This window comes from Myxocyprinus asiaticus, chromosome 48, assembly GCF_019703515.2.
Source record: "Myxocyprinus asiaticus isolate MX2 ecotype Aquarium Trade chromosome 48, UBuf_Myxa_2, whole genome shotgun sequence".
Taxonomy (NCBI): Eukaryota; Metazoa; Chordata; class Actinopteri; order Cypriniformes; family Catostomidae; genus Myxocyprinus; species Myxocyprinus asiaticus.
This window is the reverse complement of record NC_059391.1, coordinates 8,387,501-8,411,325: the sequence shown is the minus strand read 5'-3', so window position 1 is coordinate 8,411,325 and position 23,825 is coordinate 8,387,501. Positions and strand designations below refer to the sequence as shown.

General features: G+C 36.2%; 1 protein-coding gene across 1 annotated transcript in view; it reads right to left on the bottom strand.

The window, feature by feature from the left end:
* Window positions 1-3,323: 3,323 nt before the first annotated feature.
* LOC127437839 (carnitine O-palmitoyltransferase 1, liver isoform-like) overlaps window positions 3,324-23,825 on the bottom strand; it is a 24,462-nt gene continuing 3,960 nt past the window's right edge. The window contains exons 2-19 of the mRNA XM_051693055.1: window positions 22,211-22,369; window positions 21,596-21,738; window positions 20,138-20,309; window positions 19,806-19,907; window positions 19,499-19,636; window positions 18,815-18,892; window positions 18,181-18,288; window positions 13,826-13,910; window positions 11,753-11,948; window positions 11,206-11,394; window positions 9,960-10,065; window positions 9,641-9,757; window positions 9,104-9,268; window positions 7,364-7,498; window positions 7,050-7,202; window positions 6,187-6,300; window positions 4,770-4,862; window positions 3,324-4,653 (exon numbers count right to left, since the gene is read on the bottom strand). Coding sequence (XP_051549015.1) covers window positions 4,564-4,653; window positions 4,770-4,862; window positions 6,187-6,300; window positions 7,050-7,202; window positions 7,364-7,498; window positions 9,104-9,268; window positions 9,641-9,757; window positions 9,960-10,065; window positions 11,206-11,394; window positions 11,753-11,948; window positions 13,826-13,910; window positions 18,181-18,288; window positions 18,815-18,892; window positions 19,499-19,636; window positions 19,806-19,907; window positions 20,138-20,309; window positions 21,596-21,738; window positions 22,211-22,351 — 2,325 coding nt within the window. The 5' untranslated portion in view covers window positions 22,352-22,369 and the 3' untranslated portion in view covers window positions 3,324-4,563. The remainder of the gene's footprint in view (window positions 4,654-4,769; window positions 4,863-6,186; window positions 6,301-7,049; window positions 7,203-7,363; window positions 7,499-9,103; window positions 9,269-9,640; window positions 9,758-9,959; window positions 10,066-11,205; window positions 11,395-11,752; window positions 11,949-13,825; window positions 13,911-18,180; window positions 18,289-18,814; window positions 18,893-19,498; window positions 19,637-19,805; window positions 19,908-20,137; window positions 20,310-21,595; window positions 21,739-22,210; window positions 22,370-23,825) is intronic.

Genomic DNA, 23,825 nt, shown 5'->3' with positions numbered 1-23,825 from the left:
TTGTCTTAAATTAGGCAGAAAAACTCACATGGTCACATACAAACTTTGTGAGTGGCGACAGTAGGTTTAAAGCTCTTCAGCTGAAATCGGTCTATTCTTACCGAAATTCAAGTGACTGTCCCCAGTGTCCGAAGCTGGAAGTGAACGTATAGGTACGTACGAGCACCAGTTTCCTTGTGAAATGTCCACAGAGTGCCGCCAAATGTGAGTTGTATTTTTGGTTGTAAATGATGTAATACAGTCAACAGTTAAGCATATTTTATTAACTGCTCTCCCTAACCCAAATCCCAACACTTAACCTAACCATCAGTGGAGTAAAAATTTATTTTTAGAGTGAATATGTAATCTCTGAACTGTGCTCACCATTGTTTATATGGATGCAATTACTTCCTGGTTTTAATGGGACTAGAACCTGTGTTTCTGAGGTAGCTCATGGAACATGCTGTCAGTAGTGACAAAGGGAAAGGACACATTAGAATTGATGTAAAAATGTCTGGGGATGGCACTTGTCAGTAATTCAGCAGTACTGGGTCGATTTTAGCATACATGAACTTTGGGACACTACATGTTGATTTCCCATGTGATCATGTTGCAGAAATTGTAGTTATACTTTTTTTTTTTATTGTTTTTTATGATTATTTTAAATAAAAGTCCCCTGCCTGAAAAGACCCCCTTACATATTCTAAAAGATAAAAATAAAAGAGTACTTTAGCCATTTGCAAAAGTTTAAGTGCCATTTGTCAATTATTAGCTAATTGTGATTAACGATTTAATTGTCTGTATTATGATGATTATTGTCAAATTGTCTTCCTTAAGGTGTATGTGTGACGCCTCCATTGGTCTCCCCATCATCCAATATATCACCTGCTCCAATTCACCTTCATTCTAATTAGCACCACATGTCACTCATCATGGACTCATCAAGGACACTGTATATACTATCCACTAACTGCCCTCATTGTCTATGCTTGTGCAGACCCTTCTATGCTTTCTCCCAGTTAAAGCTAAGTATTTATCCTGTGTACTGCATTTGTTATTCTGTTTAACCTTGTTTGTTGCCTGTCTTTGTGTTTGTTTATTGTTCTATTAAACATACCCGTGACTGGGTTCTCCCCAACCTTCTGTGTCTGGCTTGCTTCCCTGACAGCATGTGTGCTTACAATTTATTAATTGTCATTTATTCATACTTAAATTGCAATAAAATAAGTATACATTATTTTCTTTAAAGGAATAGTTCACCCAAAAATAAATTCTAATTTATTCATCCCATCCAAGATTTCTATGTCTGTCTTCTGCAGAACACAAAGATTTTTAGAAGAATATTTCAGCTCTTTAGGTTAATACAGTGCAGTGAATGGTGACCAGAAATCTGTAGGTACTCACAATGCAAGTGAATGTTGGCCAGAGCTTAGAATCTTTAAAAATCACAAAGACAGCATAAAAGTAATCCATACGACTCCAGTGGTTAAATCAATGTCTTCTAAAGTGATGTGATAGGTGTGGGTGAGAAACAGATTGATATATATATATATACACCTCTGTGTATATATATTTATAGATCTCTAACTTTGACCAGCCCCGACCAGTAGGTGGTGATATGCATGAAGAATGTGAAAGTAGAGATTTATGATAAAGGACATAAATATTGATCTGTTTCTCACACACCTATCATATCACTTCTGAATACATGGATTAAACAACTGGAGTCGTATGGATTACTTTATGCTGCCTTGGATGTGATTTTTGGAGCTACAAAGGTCTGATCACCATTCACTTGTGAAATATGTATGTTCTGTTATAGAAAGTCATGCACATCTGGGATGGCATGAGGGTGAGCAAATGATGAGAATTTTCATTTTTGGATTAACTATTGCTTTAAGGCTTTAAAAACGTAAATATTGCAGGAGTAGAATGAAATATAAATAATAAAAATAAGACATTATAATAAGAAATAATTTAATATATATATTTTAAATATTACAATACTTCCAAATCCTTAAAATATGTCTCTGATTTTGGACAACTTTAGTCTTGGTCAACTTTATATTTACACTGTTGTTTCTGGAACCCAGCCAACCTGAATATTATATTATATTAAGCAATAACAAAGTATTTCTGTCCTAAATTCTTCACTTTCAATTGAATTCAATATTTTAAGGATCACAGATTAAACACACAAGCCCTTATTTCTCATCAACCAAGACCTTTGAGACTGAGTTAAAATGTTTCTTCATTCTGATTTCCACAGAAATAAAGAGGGCGTCTCCTCTGTGTCACTGCTTGTCATTAAAGTCCCTTTCACACTGAGATCCTGGGATGATTCCCAGAAGCTGGTGCCCTGGGGCCTCACAGGACCATAATCCCTCCCTGCCTGTTATTATTTGTAATCTAACTGTAACACAACGGCTACATTTACATCGAAAACCATCTTTACTGTCAGGTCTGGCTTTCAAATTATCCTGTTCATGCAACAGCTTATGCAGCTTAAATACTGTCTGTATGAATTATTATTTTCATTTTTTTACACCTTTAAAATCAAGAAGCCTAGGTGACCTAAGAGAGATTTCTAGCAGCATCATTTTGCACATTCAGGTTGGGAAACCATGTGTTACAGTAAAACAAGGTCTAGTCCATACCTCCATCTAGTGGATTATTTTGACATCAAAGTTGGCAGAGTTCCTTTTCTTTGCATGTTGTAGTATTGATCAGTGTTAGGTAAGTTACTCAAAAATAGAAATCCACTACAAATTACTATTAACTTCTCTAATGTTGTAATCAGATTACTGTACTGATTACTTAATTTGAAAAGTAATCACATTACTAATCACTTTTAAGTTACTTTCTACAACACTTTTCACAGAAAAAGTTGTTTTCTGCTCAATAAATTCAATTTATCTGTATTACCTCCTTGTTCATTGTTGTTGTCCCTTCAGTTGTCACAGAAACACAAACACATTCTATTCTAAACAAATGCTATTTTAGAAATATGTATAACCCAAGTAATGTACTTAAAAGTACTTAATTGTAGGTCAGTAATTGTAATCTGATTGCATTAAATTGTAATGCAATACACTACTCTTTGGCTAAAAAGTAATAAGATCACAGTAACTCATTACTTTTACTTAGTCAGATCACACCCAACACTGATATTAATAATACTTGAAAAACGATATATTTATATGCTTATAGATTTGTATTATTGTTGGACCACACATACACACACACACCATAATGCTCAAAGCAGAATTTGTAAATGTACATATATGTAAATATCTCAATTTCAGCATACTTGCAGTTCCCAGTTCACACAATCAAATAAAACATCCTCTTTGAGGTCAACTTTTATTGTGTTGAAAGGTGTTCTGGATTACATTAACACTGAGTTCATATATCAGACCTTTGCTGCAAACATGTGTTCTATGGAAAACATGATTCAAATATCATATGAAATGCAGAACACATCTTAACTAATTAACACATTCCCTTCAAATTCTATTCATGTTCATTCATTTCTTTTTTACAATCAAGAATAATTATTATTCAATAAATCCATGAGAACACTTTCAAAAATATGTGATGAGGAATCTATGATTTCACACATAAATAAATAGCACACTTTTCCATCTTTCAGAAACAACATATACAGAAATACTGTATATATTTACTGCACATCCCTTGTATGCAAGTGGGGATCTCACGATTTGTTCTAAAAAAAGAAAAAAAAGGCCACCATCATTTGTATGATGCCTTCAATTCATGAATTTGTTGTTGGTGCACTCAAAAGGCAACCAAAATTAACTACTGCCCTTTTCCCATCTTATTTAACTCCCTCTGTTGATATAGTTGGCCTGTATATGCATAAATGATCATAAAGTCATAGTTTCAACATACTGCAGTAAAAGACCACTCATGTGTTGCATAACTGGCCAAAAACAAATTCTTGTCATGTTGATTTGACTAACCATTAGTGAGTCAATTAAATAAAAAATTAAAATAATAATTAAAAAAAAATTTAAAAAAAAAAAAAAAAAAAAAAAATATATATATATATATATATATATAATGTTGACACTCTGTTGTGACACTTTGTGTGCAAATACACAAATAAAAGTGAATGAAAAAAATGGTTGTCTGTACAATATTTGTCGTAATGTCCAACGTTTGAAATATATGGCACACATGCTCCCTTTATAGCTAAGCTGCCACAATACTACTCAAGCAACAACACTCAAGCCACATAAATTGAATAAGTTAGTTACAAACCTGAGTCTAAGAAATTCAAAAAAGAACAAGTTAGTTCATCTGAGAGACACAATAGCACTAAAATGAAAGCTGTCTTAATGTACAGCAAAGAAAGACAACAGATCTTTTACCCTTTAAAACAATGAAATATGATCACAAATAACCAGAAACAATGCTCAACCCTTTTTAAGTTCCTATTCTATCAATTCAACCATTAATTTAACCAACAATTGATTTACACATGCCTAAGGAGGATTAGCCCTGTTTAAAATATTTTAGAATTATTCCCTTTTGTAGAACAGAGAAAACAAAAGAGATAAATCATTTGTTGTTGGCTTTGTTGTCAAGCTGGTACAGATCGAGGATATCAAGCAATGCCTGTTTAATGTTACTGCCAAAGCGATGAGAGTCCTAAAATAAACACAGGGAGAGAGAAAAACATGTCTTATATACAGTATTTTCATACAAATAAATTATTATATTATATTATATTATATTATATTATATTATATTTTCTATGAACTCACAGTCTCTGGGCTGGAGTGTTTGCTGGAAATATGGAAATTGATGAGGTCCTCTCCAAGAATAATGTATGAAACACCATAACCATCATCAGCAACCTAAATAATGACAATAGCAATTAGAAACCTGTTTTAAAAAGACAGAATTCAGGGGGCCTGGGTAGCTCAGCGAGTATTGATGCTGACTACCACCCCTGGAGTCGTGAGTTCGAATCCAGGGCGTGCTGAGTGAATCCAGCCAGGTCTCCTAAGCAACCAAATTGGCCCGGTTGCTAGGGAGGGTAGAGTCACATGGGGTAACCTCCTTGTGGTCGTGATTAGTGGTTCTCACTCTCAATGGGGCACGTGGTAAGTTGTGCGTGGATCGCTGAGAGTAGCATGAGCCTCCACATGCTTTGAGTCTCCGTGGTGTCATGCATGACAAGCCACGTGATAAGATGCACGGATTGACGGTCTCAGAAGCGGAGGCAACTGAGACTTGTCCTCCGCTACCTGGATTGAGGTGAGTAACCACGCCACCATGAGGACCTACTAAGTAGTGGGAATTGGGCATTCCAAATTGGGGACAAAAGGGGATAAAACTTTTTTTTTTAAAAGACAGAATACATGAACCAAATGGAAATAAATTATTTAAAGGAATATTACAGGTTATTTTCAACCTAAATATTTTGAAAGCATCTGATACACATTACTCTAAATGCTTTTCCTGTTCGTTTAAAAACTTTTCAGGATGAGTCAAAGTTATTGTCTGTGGCAGGGAATTTCAAACTTATTGATTCCAAGGACCCCCAAATGTGATGATCCCTTGCAAGGGACCTCAGATCCTAAAAGGGCAATTATATGCACCGAGCACTTTATTAGGAACACCTGTACATCAGACATTCATGCGTTTACCTAATCAGCCAATCGTGTGGCAGCAATGCAATACATAAAATCATGCAGATACGGGTCAGGAGCTTCAGTTAATGTTCACATCAACCATCAGAATGGGGAAAAAATGTGAGCTCAGTGATTTCGACCGTGACATGATTATTGGTGCCAGATGGGCTGGTTTGAGTATTTCTGTAACTGCTGATCTCCTGGGATTTTCATACACAACAGTCTCTAGAATTTACTCAGAATGGTGCCAAAAACAAAAAACATTGAGTGAGTGTTGATGAGAGAGGTCAACGGAGAATGGCCAGACTTTTTTTTCTCTTAAATTTCTGTGGACCCCCTAGAACTCCATTGCAGAACCCAGTTTGAAAATCCCTGATCTGTGGTAATCGCCTAAATGCCACAGATGCGGTACATAGACGTGAAGTTGAAAATAACCTGGAATTTTCCTTTAATACACACTGTGCTCTTCACATACCTCTAAAACTAACAGTTGAGCTTTTCAGATTTGTGAAACAAGCTAATGGCATCAAGATGTTTAACTTACAGGCCCAAATCCACCACCACTGGTAACATATTCTGGATGTTTCTTTAAGTCAAACAGCTCGACCTGTTGCAATGGAGTCTGACTGGTGGACAGCCTCCAGGGCTCAGACAGCACCTGAAACAAAATAAACCCATCAAAAACCATGCGACTCAGTAACATCATGTGTTGTGTCTGTATCAGTCCAGGTCTGCAAGCATGAAACCATTTCTTAACTTCTTAACAACACCCATGTCAAATCAATCAAAAATCAAATCACTTTATTGTCACACAGCCATATACACAAGTGCAATGGTGTGTGAAATTCTTGGGTGCAGTTCCGATCAACATAGCAGTCGTGACAGTGATGAGACAGTACCAATTTACAATAACATCAAATTAACACAACACAATTTAAACATCTGATATACACATAATTACACTAAACAATATATAAATAATAACATACACTGTACAGTATACAATACGCACTATATAGATACACATTATTCAATAAAAATAAAAAATAAAAATATATTTTAAAAAAGTATATATATATATATATATATATATGTATAAAGAATGTACAGTATTGTACTGTATTGACATTCAGGCTGTCGGTTGATAGTCAGTTGTTAAGAGAGAATATAATATAATAATAATATAATTTATGACAGTCCGGTGTGAGATATAAGAGTAAGGGTAATAAAGTGCAGTGCTGATGTATATTGATCATGAGAGATCAAGAGTTCAGAAGTCTGATTGCTTGGGGGAAGAAGCTGTCATGGAGACGGCTGGTGCGGGTCCTGATGCTGCGATACCGCATGTGAATAAATTCCCATGTTAGACAAACTCATTTGTGTTTTAGCTTCTGAAGGTTTTCTTACCTCTTTGAGGAAAGCCGAATCTTCACCCAGATACTTGGACACTAAGTAGAGGCAGAAAAGATGGCGGTCAATGCCATTGCCCGTCATGGCCAATCTGTATAAATCCTGATGCTTTTCTGCTGCCACTTTCAACAGCTTCAACTTCTCTTCTCTCTGAAAAAAAAAGACCACAGCAGAATTGGCAAGGATATTTGTTTGGAACAACATGAGGGTAAATGATGACGTCTTTGGGTTCCTTTTAACTATTCCTTTAATGTTTCTACAAAACTCTTAAATGTCCACACTGTCGACTCATTTCCAACAGTAAATCTCACCGTCGCACTATCACTCATCATGGCACGGACAAAATCACAAGTCTGTTTGGTGCAGGAGCGCACGGTCTCAGTACGGCCCTCTCTGAACAAACGCGTCATGGACGCTTCATATGTCAGGCAGAACTTGCCCTTATCCTGCAAAAGAAAGATTTGGACCTATTACAAAGAGGTCAGGAGAAGCCTCTGCAAAGAATCTCAGGCCAGTGTTACAAAATAAATTAAATTAAAGGCAGAAACGTCAGTAAATAAGCAAGAAACAAGAGGTAGTATCATATTGTTTCGACTTGAGACTTCTTCCAGTATTCATCTTTGCATTTATACTGTAGCTTTTGTGTTGACTCATAAAGTTTATTGGCAGTTGACATCTAATGTTTTTGCACCTTTGCAGCTGCATTTGTGATTGTAATTTAGATTATTTCAACTTAAAGTCAAAGTGTTATCTGTGTTTCTTTTGTATCTAGTCGGTTTAGTTGTTGGTCTCCTATATTTTGTGTGCACGAAGGTTTGTACTTCTGTGTGCATACACAGGCCCCAAAAGTATCTGGACACTTAAAGGGATAGTTCACACAAAAATGAAATATTCCCTCATCATTTACTCACCCTCATGCCATCCCAGATGTGTATGACTTTCTTCTGCAGAACACAAATAAAGATTTATAAGAATATTTCAGCTCTGTAGGTCCAATTCATTCAAATGAATGGTGACCAGAACTTTGAATCTACAAAAATTACATAAAGGAAACATAAAAGTAATCCATAAGACTCCAGTGTTTTAATCCATGTCTTTAGAAGTGATATGATAGGTGTGGGTGAAAAACAGATCAATATTTAAGTCCTTTTTTACTAAAAGGTGCTGTAAGCAAGTTTTTCATGGAAAAGTCTGCAAACAATGTTCCTACTCCCTTAAAGATATTAATGAAATAAGTGTCCTGAGATATCTCACTGTGACAGCTGTAGACAGCTGTAGACTTTGTACACAGCAAACAAATATGTGTCCGCAGACCGCGGCCACTGACGCTTTTCAACTGTCAATCATTTTGCTCGTTCTCATAGTGTTGTATTTGAAGCGGATCATTGAGGCTATGATTCATAATGTTTGTCAGGTGAGGGCGCTATTGTGCCACTGTTGATTTTGACAGCCACAGGAACAAACAATACTGCTCTTTTGTTCTGTTTTGGTCTCAAAATCATCTTTGCAGGGTGGGGTTTTTGAATAAGGGGGCATGGCTAATTCAGTGGCTCAGTCATGTGAAAGCTTCAGAATGCTAAAATTGCTCAGAGCACCTTTAAATATTGATCTGTTTCTCACCCACACCTATCAAACCTATGCTTCAGAAAATATAGATTTAACCACTGGAGTCTTTTGGATTACTTTTTTTCTAGCTTTCTGTGATTTTTGGAGCTTCAAAGTTCTGGTCACCATTCACTTGCATTGTATGGAACTACAGAGCTGATATTTTCTTCTAAAAATCTTCCTTTGTGTTCTGCAGAATAAAGAAAGTTATACGCATCTGGGATAACATGAGGGTTAGTAAATTATGAGAGAATTTTCATTTTTGGGTGAACTATCCCTTTAAGTCACACTTAAAAGTGAATGAATGTCATTGCATTAAATAACAATATGTAAAACCAAGTGGCATTTATTTACAAGAATGGTAGCACAAGCATGCTTATCAAGCAAATCATTTCCCAAAATATACTTTAAATGATAAAACAATAGCATGAGTTGGTCACTCTCACCCTAAAGTGTGCCAGCTGGAGTGCGATCTGAATAAAACCATCGGGGCTGGTCTTGCACTTCTTGATCTGGCCTTTGCCAAAGTTGTTGAAGGGGAAGATGTGCATGTCGACATCATCCGCCAGAGTTTTGGCCACTTTCAGAGTGTTATTGATCACTGTCTGGCACTGTGAAGAAAGGAGATCATTTTGTCAATAAATACTGATAGTACAAATTAAACTGGAACACACTGAAACTGCACGATAAAAAAAAAAAAAAGGATGAAGCTTGTGTGAATGGGAACAATGACTGTAATTACATGATTATAATATGCTAATAATACATTTATTATACATTATGCCTTGTTGATTCCAAATTACACAACTTCACCTGAGCCATAACATACAACATTATAAACAAAAGCCCAAACATCCCATTACAAACCTGAATAATAAAGAATACTTAATTTCATATAAATTCTCTGTATCAGATATTTTGAAGAGTACCATATTATGCAGAAGTTTGCATTAGACTTGAAATGCAGGTCTGTTGTTCTTTACCTCCTCTGGGATGTCCCATTGCAGTCTCTGGGGTCCAGGCAGGCTGGGGTGGAGGTTTCCTTTGCAGTGACCATCCTCAGTATAGCCTAGTCTCACTGGATCTGATGACAACACATGCTACCACACACACACACATACAACATTTGTAAATATTTCTTTAAGAGTGATTACAAATGTGTGAACTATCCCTTTAAGTTGTATTTAGGCCAGAACATAACTTTAACAGGTCTGTCTTGCTGAAGCAGTTTATATATCATAAAATATGTTGATTCTGTTCTCACCCCCCCCCCCCCCAAAACAAGAGTGCTGCATTTCTCACTTCCCACATGTGGCCAATGATAGGAGCGTCAGCCCAGGAGTGTTCGGCATTCAATCCCATAGTACCATTCTTGAATACAATCAGGTTGAAAGACTTATCGAACCATCTGAAGACCAAAAACAACAAAGTGAAAATTCGTGAATTTTAGTGACGCTACATTAACTCTAGTGACCAACTTACTGCTTGATTAGATATATTCAGTCATCTTAACCCTCTATGGGCTTCTATGTCATTTATAAGTGACACAGAGAGAAACGTTTGCATTTTTTTTATGTAATTTCAAAAATAATAACCGACTGCTCTATATATATATATAATGATTTTAAGTGCTGTAACCATCAAGTACAAGGTATTTAAATACTTTCTTTGTATATGTAAAGAATTTTACATATTTCTGAATTTCTGAGTCACAAATATCAAGATGGTTTCTTAGGGTTACACCATTTGATCTAAATAAAACACGCCTTTAATAAAAATGTCAAAATATCTGATATTTTTTAAAAACGTTACACACAGTCTTCAGGGGTCTTCACTGTATTATGTTTTTTTTTTTTTTTTTGGTAACACAACCTGACTTTGATTTGGTGCACATAACGTTTTCAAATATGAATCATAGATTTAAAATAAAATAGTAAAAAAAAATGTATTAAGAAACAATAGTAAAAAAAAATTCCAAACTACTAATGCCACATTTATTTATTTAAAGAATTTCAGAGTTTTAAATGTGATTTATTTTAATTGTAATTGTTTTTTGTTTTGTTTTTGTTTTTGTTTTTTTTTACCGTTTCCAGATGGTTAGACATTTTTTACTTTAAGAACCATAAGAAAATATCAAAATGACTTTTAACTCAGAAATTGAAACATGTTCATTATAGTAGCGGTGTATTCAACTAATTGTTTTGTGTGAATTGCATTTTTAATATATTTTTGAATAACTAAATACTGTAGATCCAGACCACAAAAAAATACTTCAAACAAACCTAATAAAATAAATAAGGGATGTAGTAGATTTTTTTAAAATTATTATTATTTTATAATTTGGTCCATGGAGGGATAAAGGATTATTTAATCAGGCACATTTAAATGTCATGCTTTTAAAACATGCTGCATCAATTATGGAACAATAAAAAAGAGTTTCATTAATTAACCGTTCTGATTAATCCTCAACAGACATATATTTTGTGCAGCATGAAGCAATTTCACATTTAGAGTCATTAATTATAATCAGGGGTGATGTTACTGGCACCTGTCATAGCATTTTCCATGGAGCAGAGATTTGGCATAGCTGTCCAAGGACTGGACTGGATTGTCAGGCTCGTAACGTTGCTCGGTATCATCCAGGGTAACAAAGAAAGCAGCCTTCTCCACGGCATCCAGAGACTGCTTATTCTTTCCTTTGCTGAAGAACTGTGAGCGGGCTTTGGCCCAAGGAACTCTATAGTAATGGGGAACAAAGCAATAGATATAATCACTTGGCTCAATGCATATGCTTTGATCACATATCAATGAACCGAAAGAAAGGAAATGCACATCTTTTAAGAGGCACCGAATGTTCCTGACTGACATTTAAGGAACTGTAATCTCAGTTTCCAGAGATTTTATGTCCTCTATTCATTATATCTTAAATGACCTGTGTAATCGACCTTAAAATTCTATCATTTGTTGTATGTGAAACACCAACATTAGCTGATTATTTAAAGGGCCACTGGGTTTGGCTTCTAGATCTGTTCATCCTGCCCATAAGTACTTGCCATTCAAGCCGAGTTCTTAGGCCTAGTGTCCACGTATCTCACCTATCACCTGCCGTCAGCACAGCCAGCAGCTCCTCCCCTGGCTGAGGTTCAGACTTGTCCGCTAGGATCCTTTCAATCTGCTGCTCAATCTCTCGGGGCAACAGCAACCGTCCATCATAAAACATCCACACCTTGAAAAAGCGCCCCTTGTGGAACACAGCAATATGCTTGCTCTCATTCACATGCTGAAGAACATCTGCCGAAGAACATGAACATGATGAATAAAATGAGCATGCAATCAAAATAATATTTTAGTTACCTCCAAAAATTAGGTGTACTATTTAAACAAGAACAAAAAATGTGTCATATATTTAGGCTGTTCATTGAAGGGTTAAATGATTCATGGTCAGTGGACAATGAGAAAGTGCAAGGCAGGTGAAAAGACAAATGTAGGAGAGAAGAGAGGCCAAACACTTGATTTGGTGTTCTCCGGTGTCACATGCTATACTTCATCTAAAACAACATGTAACAGCAAAATTGCTAATTTTTCTCTCTGGTATGCTCAATTCTGATTGGTCAATGGCGCCATCTAGCGGTCTGATATTGCTCAGTAACAACTGCACCTCCACATATCAGACCACACATCTTGGTATTGCGAGCCATCTTTCCTGCTTCTAGGATCACTGTGCGATCTATATAAGTAAGCTAATAAAATCTTTGAATTTCAACTCAAATCAATGTTTCATGTGCATTTATTTGTTTTTTTTGGCAATTGTAATAAGATGCAGTCAGACGTTCATTAATTACAAAATAAACACCAACAGAACTCAAACCAGAGGTGGATTTCAGCTGTTCAGCGTTTTATTTCTTCTCACATAATTACATAATTTCAATGCAAATCAATATTTTATGTCCATGTATGTATTTATTTATTTGGTTAGTAGGTAATGTAATAAGCGAGATGATGTACAGTCAGCCAGTTGTTATTGCAAAATAAACTCCTTCAGGGTGATTCAAAACAATCACTGACTGCTGATCACCCTGTCGGGATTTATTTTGCGATAAAAACCAGATGACTGTACATTATCTCTTACATAACGCATGCAGTTTTATTACCTCAACTGTCTATGGAATATTTGTACTTATTTGTCACACCTTGACTATTTAGATGAACTGTTGAAGGAAAAAGTGCAAGAAGAGTTTTATGGAGTATACCATGTTTTTGGTTTAATCAAATAACTGTAATAAAAGTGTATATTCACACTGTAAAAAGTGATAACCTGCAATTGTTATCTTAAGGAACTATTTCTACGTGATTAAACCTTTAAAAGGAGTTTTGTTGGAGTAACCTAAATTATTCAGTCTGATTCAGTGATGTTAAATAACATTTTTGACTTAAAATCAATTAATATAGATATTTTCACATGAAGCACATTTTTACGGTTAAATTTTTTTCAGTGCACTTTAAAATACAATCTTTCTAAATGAATGTGAATTATTTCAGCTTTACACAATATTAAGAATGAATTAATGCTATTAATAGGTAACTCAATTCATAATTCCATTTCACTTCCATGACAGCACATTATTAATTTTCTAGCTGGTAACAGATTAACTGCTCACAAGCCTGTGTCCCTCTTGGGTTAATAATAATATTAAAAAAAAAATGACCAGACTCTTATATTGCCCCTTTCACTGGAATCCTATGGCCATGTGGGTAAAACCTTGTCATTTTCAGGTGATCCATTCATCTATCAGTTAAAATGTTAATCATTAAATCACACATATTAACAGCACACCCTGAAGAAAAAGTGGTAATCTGCAATTGTTTCCTCAAAGATATATTTCTTCTTGATCTAACCCCAAAAATTACTTTCGTTGGTGTAATCTAAATTTTCAGGTTGATTTGGTCTGATTAAACAATATTAAAATTTTTTACAGAGCAAGTTTTAACTTCTAAATTCATTAAACCCAAATCAATTCAAACCCAAAACACACTCAAGATCCATCATTGAATCTTGTCTACTGATCTCACCACATGCATGTTAGCCCACGACAGCAGTCAGCAGCTACTGTATTTGTACTAAAAAGCGGATAAATCAGTGCAAAACATAACTGAGAGGACAGCACTACCTGATTCAACACCTGGAACTCGACTGGTGTTGAACACACGCTCGTATTGAGATGAGCACATGGGGATAGTGTTTAGTGCCATGAGCTGTGAAGCAGAAGGGAAAATCAGGCACCAACAGAAAAACAAGGAAGAAACCCAAATACCACAATGGAAACCAGTAGAGGAAACAGAGCAATGGAAAACTAGAAGAAAAAAACAAAAAGAAACAAACGGGGGCAGAGAAATAAGGATTATCAGGAAGAGACAAATTCAGCAACATGGAGACTCAGGTTAACAGCACAGTTGCAAAATGATGTATGAGAAACAGGGTACAATAACAGTAGAAAGCAAAATCTTTTGAATCTCAAACTGTTTGCTACATGTAGTTACAGTAAAATAGATTGGGATCTGTTATGTACAACAAAGTCGACCAATATATAGGCCTGGCCATTTTAATTAGAGAGCAGGTGCCAATATCTAGAGAGCAGGGTGGGTCAGTAGTGATTTAATGCTGATGTGCATATCTATAATACAATTTAAAGGGATTGTTCACCCAAAAATGAAAATGATTTGATTATTTACTCACCCTAAAACAGATCAGTCTTTAAGTCCTTTTTACTATAAATCTTCACTTTCACTTTCACTTTTAAATTCTTCTTCTTTTGTTTTTTGGCAATTTGCATTCTTCATACATATCGCCACCTATTGGTTGGGGCTGGTCAAAGGTGGAGATTTAAAGATAAACAGGACTTAAAGGAATATTCCGGGTTCAATACAAGTTGAACTCAATCAACAGCATTTGTGGCATAATATTGATTACAACAATAATGTATTTTGACTTGCTCCTCCTTTTCTTTAATAAAAGCAAAAAATTAAAGTTACAGTGAGGCACTTACAATAGAAGTGAATGGGGCCAATTTTTGAATGTTAAAATACTCACTTTTTCAAAAGTATTGCTACAAGACACAAACAATATGTGTGTAAACATGATTTCAGTGTGATAAAATCACTCACTAACCTTTTCTGTGAAAGTTATAGCCAATTTTACAACTCTGTTGCCTAAAATTACTGTAAAAATGACCATTTAAAAATGTTACAGCTCAAATAATACATGAGTTTTCACAGAAGAATTAATGTAAGTGCTTTTATAAAATTATAAACTTCACATTTCTGCCTTTAAACCCTCCAAAAATTGGCCCCATTCACTTCCATTGTAAGTGCCTCACTGTAACCTTGATTTGTACTTTTTTTTTTAAGAAAAGGAGGGACGAGTCAAAATTTTTTTTTGTGGTAATCAACAAATTGTATTGAACCCAGAATATCCCTTTAATTATTGATCTATTTCTCACTCACACCTATTATATTGCTTAAGGAGATATGGATTTAACTTAGTTGGATTACTTTTATTCAGCCTTCATGTGATTTTTGGAGATTCAAAGTTCTGGTCACCATTCACTTGCATTATGTGGACCTACAGAGCTGAAATATTCTTCTAAAAATCTTTGTTTTCTGCAGAAGAAAGAAAGTTATACACATCTAGGATGACATGAGGATGAGTAAATGATGAGAGAATTCAACGACTAAAACCGCAGATTATCAGTTTTTAAATACATATTTTTAGCGCTGCTTCTCACACAGTGTTATCTTACGACATGTTAACGCATGTAAGGCGATGTGATGTGTACCAACTACATTTACAAGCTTGCTCAGATGTGATCGAATTGCACGGTCGACACTTGAGGTGAAAGTGTCATAGAAGCACCACAAAATGACCTGGCTGCTTTAGTAATTGTGTTTTTCATCGCTCATTTGCTTTTATGACACTTTTGGTTAGGTTTCGGTTTAAGGTTTAGGGTATGGATTTTTTTTTTTTTATTATTTTATTTTATTTAAAAAAAAAAAAAAAACTTTTTTAGGGGGGGGGATTTTCTCCCCTTTTCTCCCCAATTTGGCATGCCCAATTCCCAATGCGCTCTAAGTACTCGTGGTGGTGTAGTGACTCGCCTCAATCTGGGTGGCGGAGGACGAATGTCAGTTGCCTCCGTGTCTGAGACCGTCAATCCACGCATCTTATCACGTGGCCTATTGAGCTCGCGGAGACATAGCGCATGTGGAGGCTCACGCTATTCTCTGCGGCATCCACGCACAACTCACCATGTGCCCCACCGAAAGCGAACCACATTATAGCGACCACGAGGAGGTTAACCCAATGTGACTCTACCCTCCCTAGCAACCGGGCCAATTAGGTTGCTTAGGAAGCATGACTGGTGTCACTCAGCACGTCCTGGATTCGAACTTGCGACTAATTAATAGAACGGGAATTAGAAAGAGTGAGGGAGAGTGACAGAGAGAGACAGGCATGTATGACGTTACAGCCTTTACAGCTAAAAAACTAGCTTTTGGCACCCCTCTGTGGACATTACACCCAGAAAATGGAGCTTACACGTGCTTATACGCCCAACAACATTTACCACTTTGGCCACTGGGGGCAATGTTTCACATTTCAGTTAGCACAGACCAATTTTTCTTTTTTTAAAAGTCAACCTATCCCTTCTTCTTAAAATCTTAAGTTCTGACAAACTTGCCGAAAATTTCTCACTCATTATTTTCACATGCAAATAAACTTGCGATTCGCCGCAAATATTTACCCTGTTTTCAGCTCCTCAGCAATCCTATGCCGACAATGAACAGTTTTCCGCAAAGCTCATTTGCAAGTGAAAATAATGAGTACCGAATTTGCGGCATGTTTGTCAGAACTTTAGATTGTTTGTAAGGTTTCCGATTTCACTGTGAGATCACACTGTTAAAAATATTAATTGTTAGTTCAAGTTTACTATTGTGTTAACTAATGTCAGTTTATACAACCTTATGGTTAAGAGTTACCAACACACTTTTGACATTGAGGAGATACAGTAAATGTCTGGAAAATAGACCAAATCACTCTTATAAAACAGTTGCAATGTTGGATACTATAGCGCAACATTGCTTTTCATAAAAAGTGCCTGCAAACATAAGGAAAAAACTAACCAGCTGCTAGCCATGACTCATATGTTGTTTCTATGAGGTCATAGATTACCTTTAATAAGTCAAGCTCAGTTTTCAGAAAAAGTTAATGTCCGATCTGAAGTGCTGAGTAATTTAAGCAAGTACACTTTACTGCCGCTGAACCATACAATGCCCTTAACCATGAACCATAAAATAACCTATTGGAACTCCCAGAGAACATATTCTGCTTAAAGGATTAGTTCATCCAAAAATGAAAAGTCTGTCAAAAAAATATTGTTTCAAAGCACCTTTACAGAAAATCATGCCTTAATGTCTTAAAGCCAGTGAGATAGCTGGAGGTGACTGTGACAAGGAAGAAACCATAACATGTTTGAAAACTCCATAAGGTGTTTAATTAATGGATGGAGAATAACCTGGAGAGGAACCAGTCTCAGCTTGGGGAACCCATCCTCCTCTTGGCAAGTCCAAATGTTAACTTAAGAAAACTGTTTATTGCAAGAAAGCATGATAGCGGCGTTCGCAGTTATATATTGCATGCACTTTGTCAACAGCTTACTTTTTACCCCCATAAAGGCTACATGTGGCTCAATCCGTAAACAGCTTTCTCCACAGCGATGCAATTTTGCCGCGACTCTGGTAAAAACAGCGAACATTGCGCCTGAGGACGACTTCCTTATTTTTTGTTCTCCGTTGATTCGCTTTATTTCTAGATGTCTCACAATTGCTGCTGTGTTTGTTTTCTTAACTTTCCATATTGGCAAAGCACTCCAACAGTGGGGTTTCTCACTTACATTATACCTGGGGGATTCCCCCAGCGCTCTTGAGGGCATTTGCATATGCGCACATGCTCACTCTTAAAAATCCCATTAGAATGCCGCTTGTGTATTTACATGGACATGTGTTAAACTGCTTTCTCTTGCTCCCTTAAACAGTCTAAAAATAACTCTATTCATGTTTACATGTTTCAGAACACCGTTTTCTGCAACAACCCTGAAGTAAGCAGTTTTCATAAGTACATGTAAACGATGTCACTCACTTTTGTTGTATGGAAAACTACTGATTGGACATCATCAAAAATATCTACATTTTTGTTCCACAGAATGAAGAAAATCATCCAGGTTTGGAATGACGTGGGGGTGGATAAATTATGACAGAATTTTCATTTTTTAAAAAAACTATTCCTTTAAGTCAAAGGTCGATATTCTTCAGCCAGACACTTTAAAGTGTGTGATTTTTTTTTTTTCAGTGGTAAAACTAGGCTATTATTCTTTTATAGGACAAAGGTTGAAAAAAGGTATGTGACTCTTATGTTTTAAGGTTTATCAGAGAATGTGTTTGTGTTGTAGAGACTATTGGATTCTACACTCACTGGTTTGATTTGTGCTCTGTCCAGTTTTCTTCTGTACATCATGAGAGCATGGATGGAATTACCAGCACGGGCAGCTTGGAGATTAGTGGGGATCACATAGAGGAAGTCCTGATAATAACAAAGAGACAGTGATAGTGATGAACACTTTCATGTGATGACACCTGAGTTTATGTGCCTCACTCAAGAGAACAATGGTGATGGCTTGGTTCTTGCGAGGATAGAACCCATAACTTTCCAGTAACCAGCCCTGAACATTAACCACTACACCACCACCCAAAAAATGGTGCCGTGACCCAGATGTAAAGAGGTGCATGGCTGTCTACATGTTTTTTGAAGGCTGTAGTTTCTAAACATGGACTTCCTTGATTATCTGCAATAATTATATTGATATGATGTCTTAAAACAACTGCTGTGAGTATTCTACAGAATGGCACCACGATGTAACAAACTGTGGCAAAACAGCTTGCCTGTTTGTTCAGGTCATCACAACAACTTGTGCTACAAGCAAAACACAATGTAAGATTGTTAATTGCTCTCATTTTGATGGACTGTTTTTGAGGTTAACCACCCTAAATTTGTGACTATTTGACAATGAATTTATTTTTATCATTTAACTGTTGCATTGTAGCCTTACCATTGCGTAGTAGTTGCTGTTGACCATGATTGGTCCACGACCTCTGAGGTAAATATACTCCTCCCACCAGTCACTGACCTGAAAGGATGAGAGTAGAAAAGAGATACATATTTATATAAAAAAGCACAAATCTCAAATAAAGGTATTTCAGTTAAGTTTCCTAGTAAATTTAAGTTAATCTTGGAGCTCAGATTAAGTTGGATCTAGGTTTTTGTCCTGACCAGCTGTGACCATGACAAGAGGTACATGTTGGGTTACCAACTGTCCCATATCAGCTGGGACATCCTGTATTTTGGCCAAATGAAGACCCCTATCGTCCCGTACGAGGGGGACTCCCATGTCCTGTGTATGCATGATGAAAAGTTGGCAACCACAGATGCATGGCAAGATATTTTCTTGGTTGTTTGGTTTCTAGTTTTGTTGTGCTCTGCTAGGTAGCTCCACCCACAGTGAAATCTCATTGGTCGGTCCAAAATCAAATATGTTCTGATTGGCAGTGGTTTTGTCACTTAACGTGGTTGGAATGTGGGGAAAGAATTTGTGTTACTTTGAATTATGAAAGTAAAAAACTAAGTTCTAAGGTAAAGTTCTAAGGAATTTTTATAATGAGAAACTTGATCACACCATTTATGATACTTGCTGAAATCTGTGAATCTTTAAATTGTGGACGATCAGCAAACTTACGTAATTAGAAGCCCACAAGGATTTGAGCTTCAGGTACCACTGGAGTTTAGGGCCCAAGTTTTTCTCAAAGTCTTTTGCCAGCCCCTCCATACGTTTGTACTGTTCATCATCCATCAGAGGACGAGCTGACTCAAGATACTAAAAAAAAACAGAAAAACTGTAAAATTATGAAGAATTCAAGGTGCTTCAAAAAGCCATGATATTCCCTGTTTGAAAAGTTCTTATATGTTTGTCCTTTTCAATTCAATGTATTTATTGGATTTGATTAATGATTTTTCAGTAGATCAATTCAAAGTTCTTGACTCACTCTTCTAACAGTGTCTTTCACAGGAGGCACAGGTAACCGCGGTAGTGAACTCTGGAAGCTGTACAGCATTGGCTTTGGCCCAGAGAATAACTTTACCAACACCTGAATTGAAAGTGATAAAGTGGGGATGAAATAAGTATAGACACTAAACAATTTCACAACATCTACAGTGTATCACAATTTATGATGCAGATCAAAGAAAAATGTGATAAGTGACATGGACCCAGACCTGTGCTTGAGCCCCTAAGCAAAATACATTTACCTTAATGCGCTCCAGCACTATATGAACCAGTGAACTCATGAAACTTTTTCAACTTTGGTCCCACACTCACCAACCAAATCTTTGTCTTTAAGGTCAGAGATCCATGACGGTTATACATCCATCCGTGCCAGGACAGCAGATACTTAAGGACATTCCTCATAACGAAAATAATGGTAATCCATAACCCCGTTCCAACCAACACCCCACCAGCGATACGCTGGCCTTCTTCTGTTATGTATTTACTACAGGAAAACATAGCTGTTAGTTGTGAAATGAACTGCATGTAGGAGTTTTTTTCAAAATTTACAATGGCAACCAAAGAAATTGGTATAAACCTACATTATAAGAGTTATGTGACGAGGAGGAGGGCGCGGCCGGGCTGTGAGGATGCATGCCCGGCGCTGAGTTGCCTAATCAGTGGGAGAGAGATAAAGGAAGAGCCTGGGATGCCGGAGGGAGAGAGAGAGAGAGACATGCGGACGCTCTCTGTCTCTCTCACTCCCTCCGGCGTCCCAGGCTCTTCCTTTATCTCTCTTTATTCTCACTGCCCGGCCACGCACTCCTCTTCGTCACAAGTTACTACACATAAATTATGCCAGTGGGCTGTGTGGGACAAAATCTTTCATCTTTAAGGTAGTTTTGAAGATACTATTTAAAGAAACTTAAAGCTTTGAAGTTTGCACCATTCCATTAGCAACATATTGCGAAAGTTCAACAATCAACTGTCCTGCTTAAGAGATCATTCTTTTAAAAATGTAAAAACTAAACAATTATTACAGGCAACTGGCAATAAAAAGACAACTGAACAAAGTCAAGTATTGTTCAGCTGATAATATACAGTAAGTAAACCTTTCAGGCAGCATAACATATTTTGTAAAACACTACTTACACTGCAGTAAAAACAGTGAGATCTTAAGTTGCATGTGACTTTGGAAAGCTATTACAACAATTCAAACTTCTTCCGGCAAGATGGCAACATTAAATAACAGTATTTTGTTTCCCCACAGAATACAATGCCAAACTGACTTAGAATGGCCCCAAAAGCATTTGGACACTTAAACCACACTTAAATTTGATGTATGAATGTTGTTGCATTAGATAACAAAATATCAAACCAAATGCATCTACAAACTAATGAAGCTAGACTTTTTCTCAGAACTAGCTTCACTTACTCCAACTAGTATCACGTGATTTTAGTAGATGTATTAAGTCCCATCATATAACTATGGATATGATCCACTAACATTTGACAACCTGAAAGTGTCCAAATAAATGTTGTCTTTATTTAAAGGAGTATATCTATTATTTTTTCATTAAAAACCAAAGAAACCTCTTTTTGTAAAATGTCTGCATGTGCAAACTTTCTTAAAGTAAATGCAACTTGGTTTGATATTTTGATATCTAATGCAAAGACATTCAAACATGTATATGTTTAAGTGTGGTTTAAGTGTCCAAATACTTTTTGTGGCCACACTTTAACTTACAAATGCAGGTATTGTGAACAGCTGACTGATCTTTAATCGTTTACCTGACTGGTAGGTGTGTTGACAGCTTAGTGAACAGCCCAAGGGAGGGGTCTATTTTGGCGTATTTAGTGGTGGACATGTAACCCACCAAAACAACCACAAGCCCTGAGGGACTTCCTGGATAGACCCCTGTCATGACCCCATTCTACAGAAAAAAAAATATATACAAAAATATAATATAATATAATATAATATAATTCAGAGTGCAAACAATGAACAATACATATATATATATTTACAGCATTTATTCATCTTTGTTAAAGTTATTTAATAAAAAAAAAATATTGTTAGTTCATGTTAGTTCATAGTGCATTAACTAATGTTAACAAATACAACTTTTAATTTTTTTAAATGTATTAGTATATGTTGAAATTAACATTAACCAAGATTCATAAATGCTGTATTGTTCATTGTTAGTTCATGATAACTAATGTTGTTAACTGATGTTGACAAATGGAACCTTATTGTAAAGTGTTACAATAAGGCTCCCAAACTATTTGCAAAAATTCAGTGAAACTTTAATAATAAAGCTGATTAGATACTGTTAGAGGGCCCTTAAGACTTGTCATCATGTCACTCTTAGATCAATTCAGTATGAAGGTCATCTATGAGGTCACCTTGAACCTGATGAACCTCTTCTTCCAGGAGTGAAGTCCTGACAGGTAGATTTGGCGAAGGGCCTCATGGCACAGCTGCAAGTCGATGCCATCGGGTGTGACAGTGAACTGGAAGGCCACTGCCTGGTGAGCTTCTGCCATGCTTACTACACACGCTCACTGTGATGGTAAGAGTAAAACAGTAGTTATAGAACAGATAGTTCCTGCTCTAAATTCAGATTGGATGAGCTGCAAATATAGGCTCAGTGGCAAAACTCTTGTCTCTTGTGCTCTCAATGTGAGTACTTTAACCTGTTAACATGGGCAGTGAAAAACTTTGTGCTGCTTATGCGCTCCCTTTGCTTGTGGTGTGAAACATGCTTAGAAAGAGTGTGTTAAGCTCTGTAGTGGTACAGAATCATTGAATGGTATAAGTAATATATGGTCCTGAATAATTACCGTATTCTAATTTTACGGCTCAGTGGAATACTTTGGTCAATTGCGACATTCTGCAGTCAAATATATTTGGTATAATGACTGCTTATGAATGGTATAATGATATTGGTAAATTTACTTTAATGAATACTATGATATTACCATGGTACATGAAAACAAAACAAAACATGGTATTACCATGGTAAAATGTCCCAAAAAACATGGCAATGTGGTACTTCTTTGTAAGTGATTGCTTTATTGAGTGATTCACAAAAAGAGTTTCACAATATGTTGTTGTAATAAAACAATGACTGTAATCTAATCACTGTTGTTCTACTGTTCAATGTGATCTCAAACATTTAACTGGATGACATACAGTAACAGAGCACTGTCTGAGGTTACAGAATGTGCTTTATTCGTGACCTTTGTGACACTGTTACAAGCGATTATGTTATAAACACCACCTTGCTGTGAATAAAACCATGTGGATGTTTGATAGGCCAAGATTATAGGCAACATTTTAAAGCAAGAGACATAATAGGAATGCAAACGATAATACAGAATGATTTGAATGGAAAAAGAGATGCAGTGAAAATGAATGGTAACTGAGGCTGTCATTCTGAGTATCATCTCCTTTTGTATTCCAGGGAAGAAAGAAAGTCATACAGGTGTAGAACAACATAGGGGTGAGTAAATGATGACATAATTTTCTTTCTTTTGGGTGAACTATCTCTTTAAGAGTCTAACTGCCATTAAGAATATGTCCTTAAAGGGATAGCTTACCCAAAAATGAAAATTCTCTCATCATTTACTCACCCTCATATCATCCCAGATGTGTATGACTTTCTTTTTTCTGCAGAACACAAACAAAGATTTTTAGGAGAATATTTCAGCTCTGTAGGTCCATACATTGCAAGTGAATAGTGATCAGACCTTTCAAGCTCCACAAATCGCATAAAGGAAACATAAACGTAATCCATATGACTCCAGTGTTTTAATCCATGTCTTCAGAAGTGATATTATAGGTGTGGGTGAGAAACAGATTAATATTTTAAGTCATTTTTTTACTCTAAATCTCCACTTTAACTTTCACTTTCAGATGTGAAAGTGACACTAAGCAGACACTAAATGTGACTTTCAGATGTAAAAGTGAAAGTGAAAGTGGAGATTTGGAGTAAAAAAAAAAGCATACATTTTGATC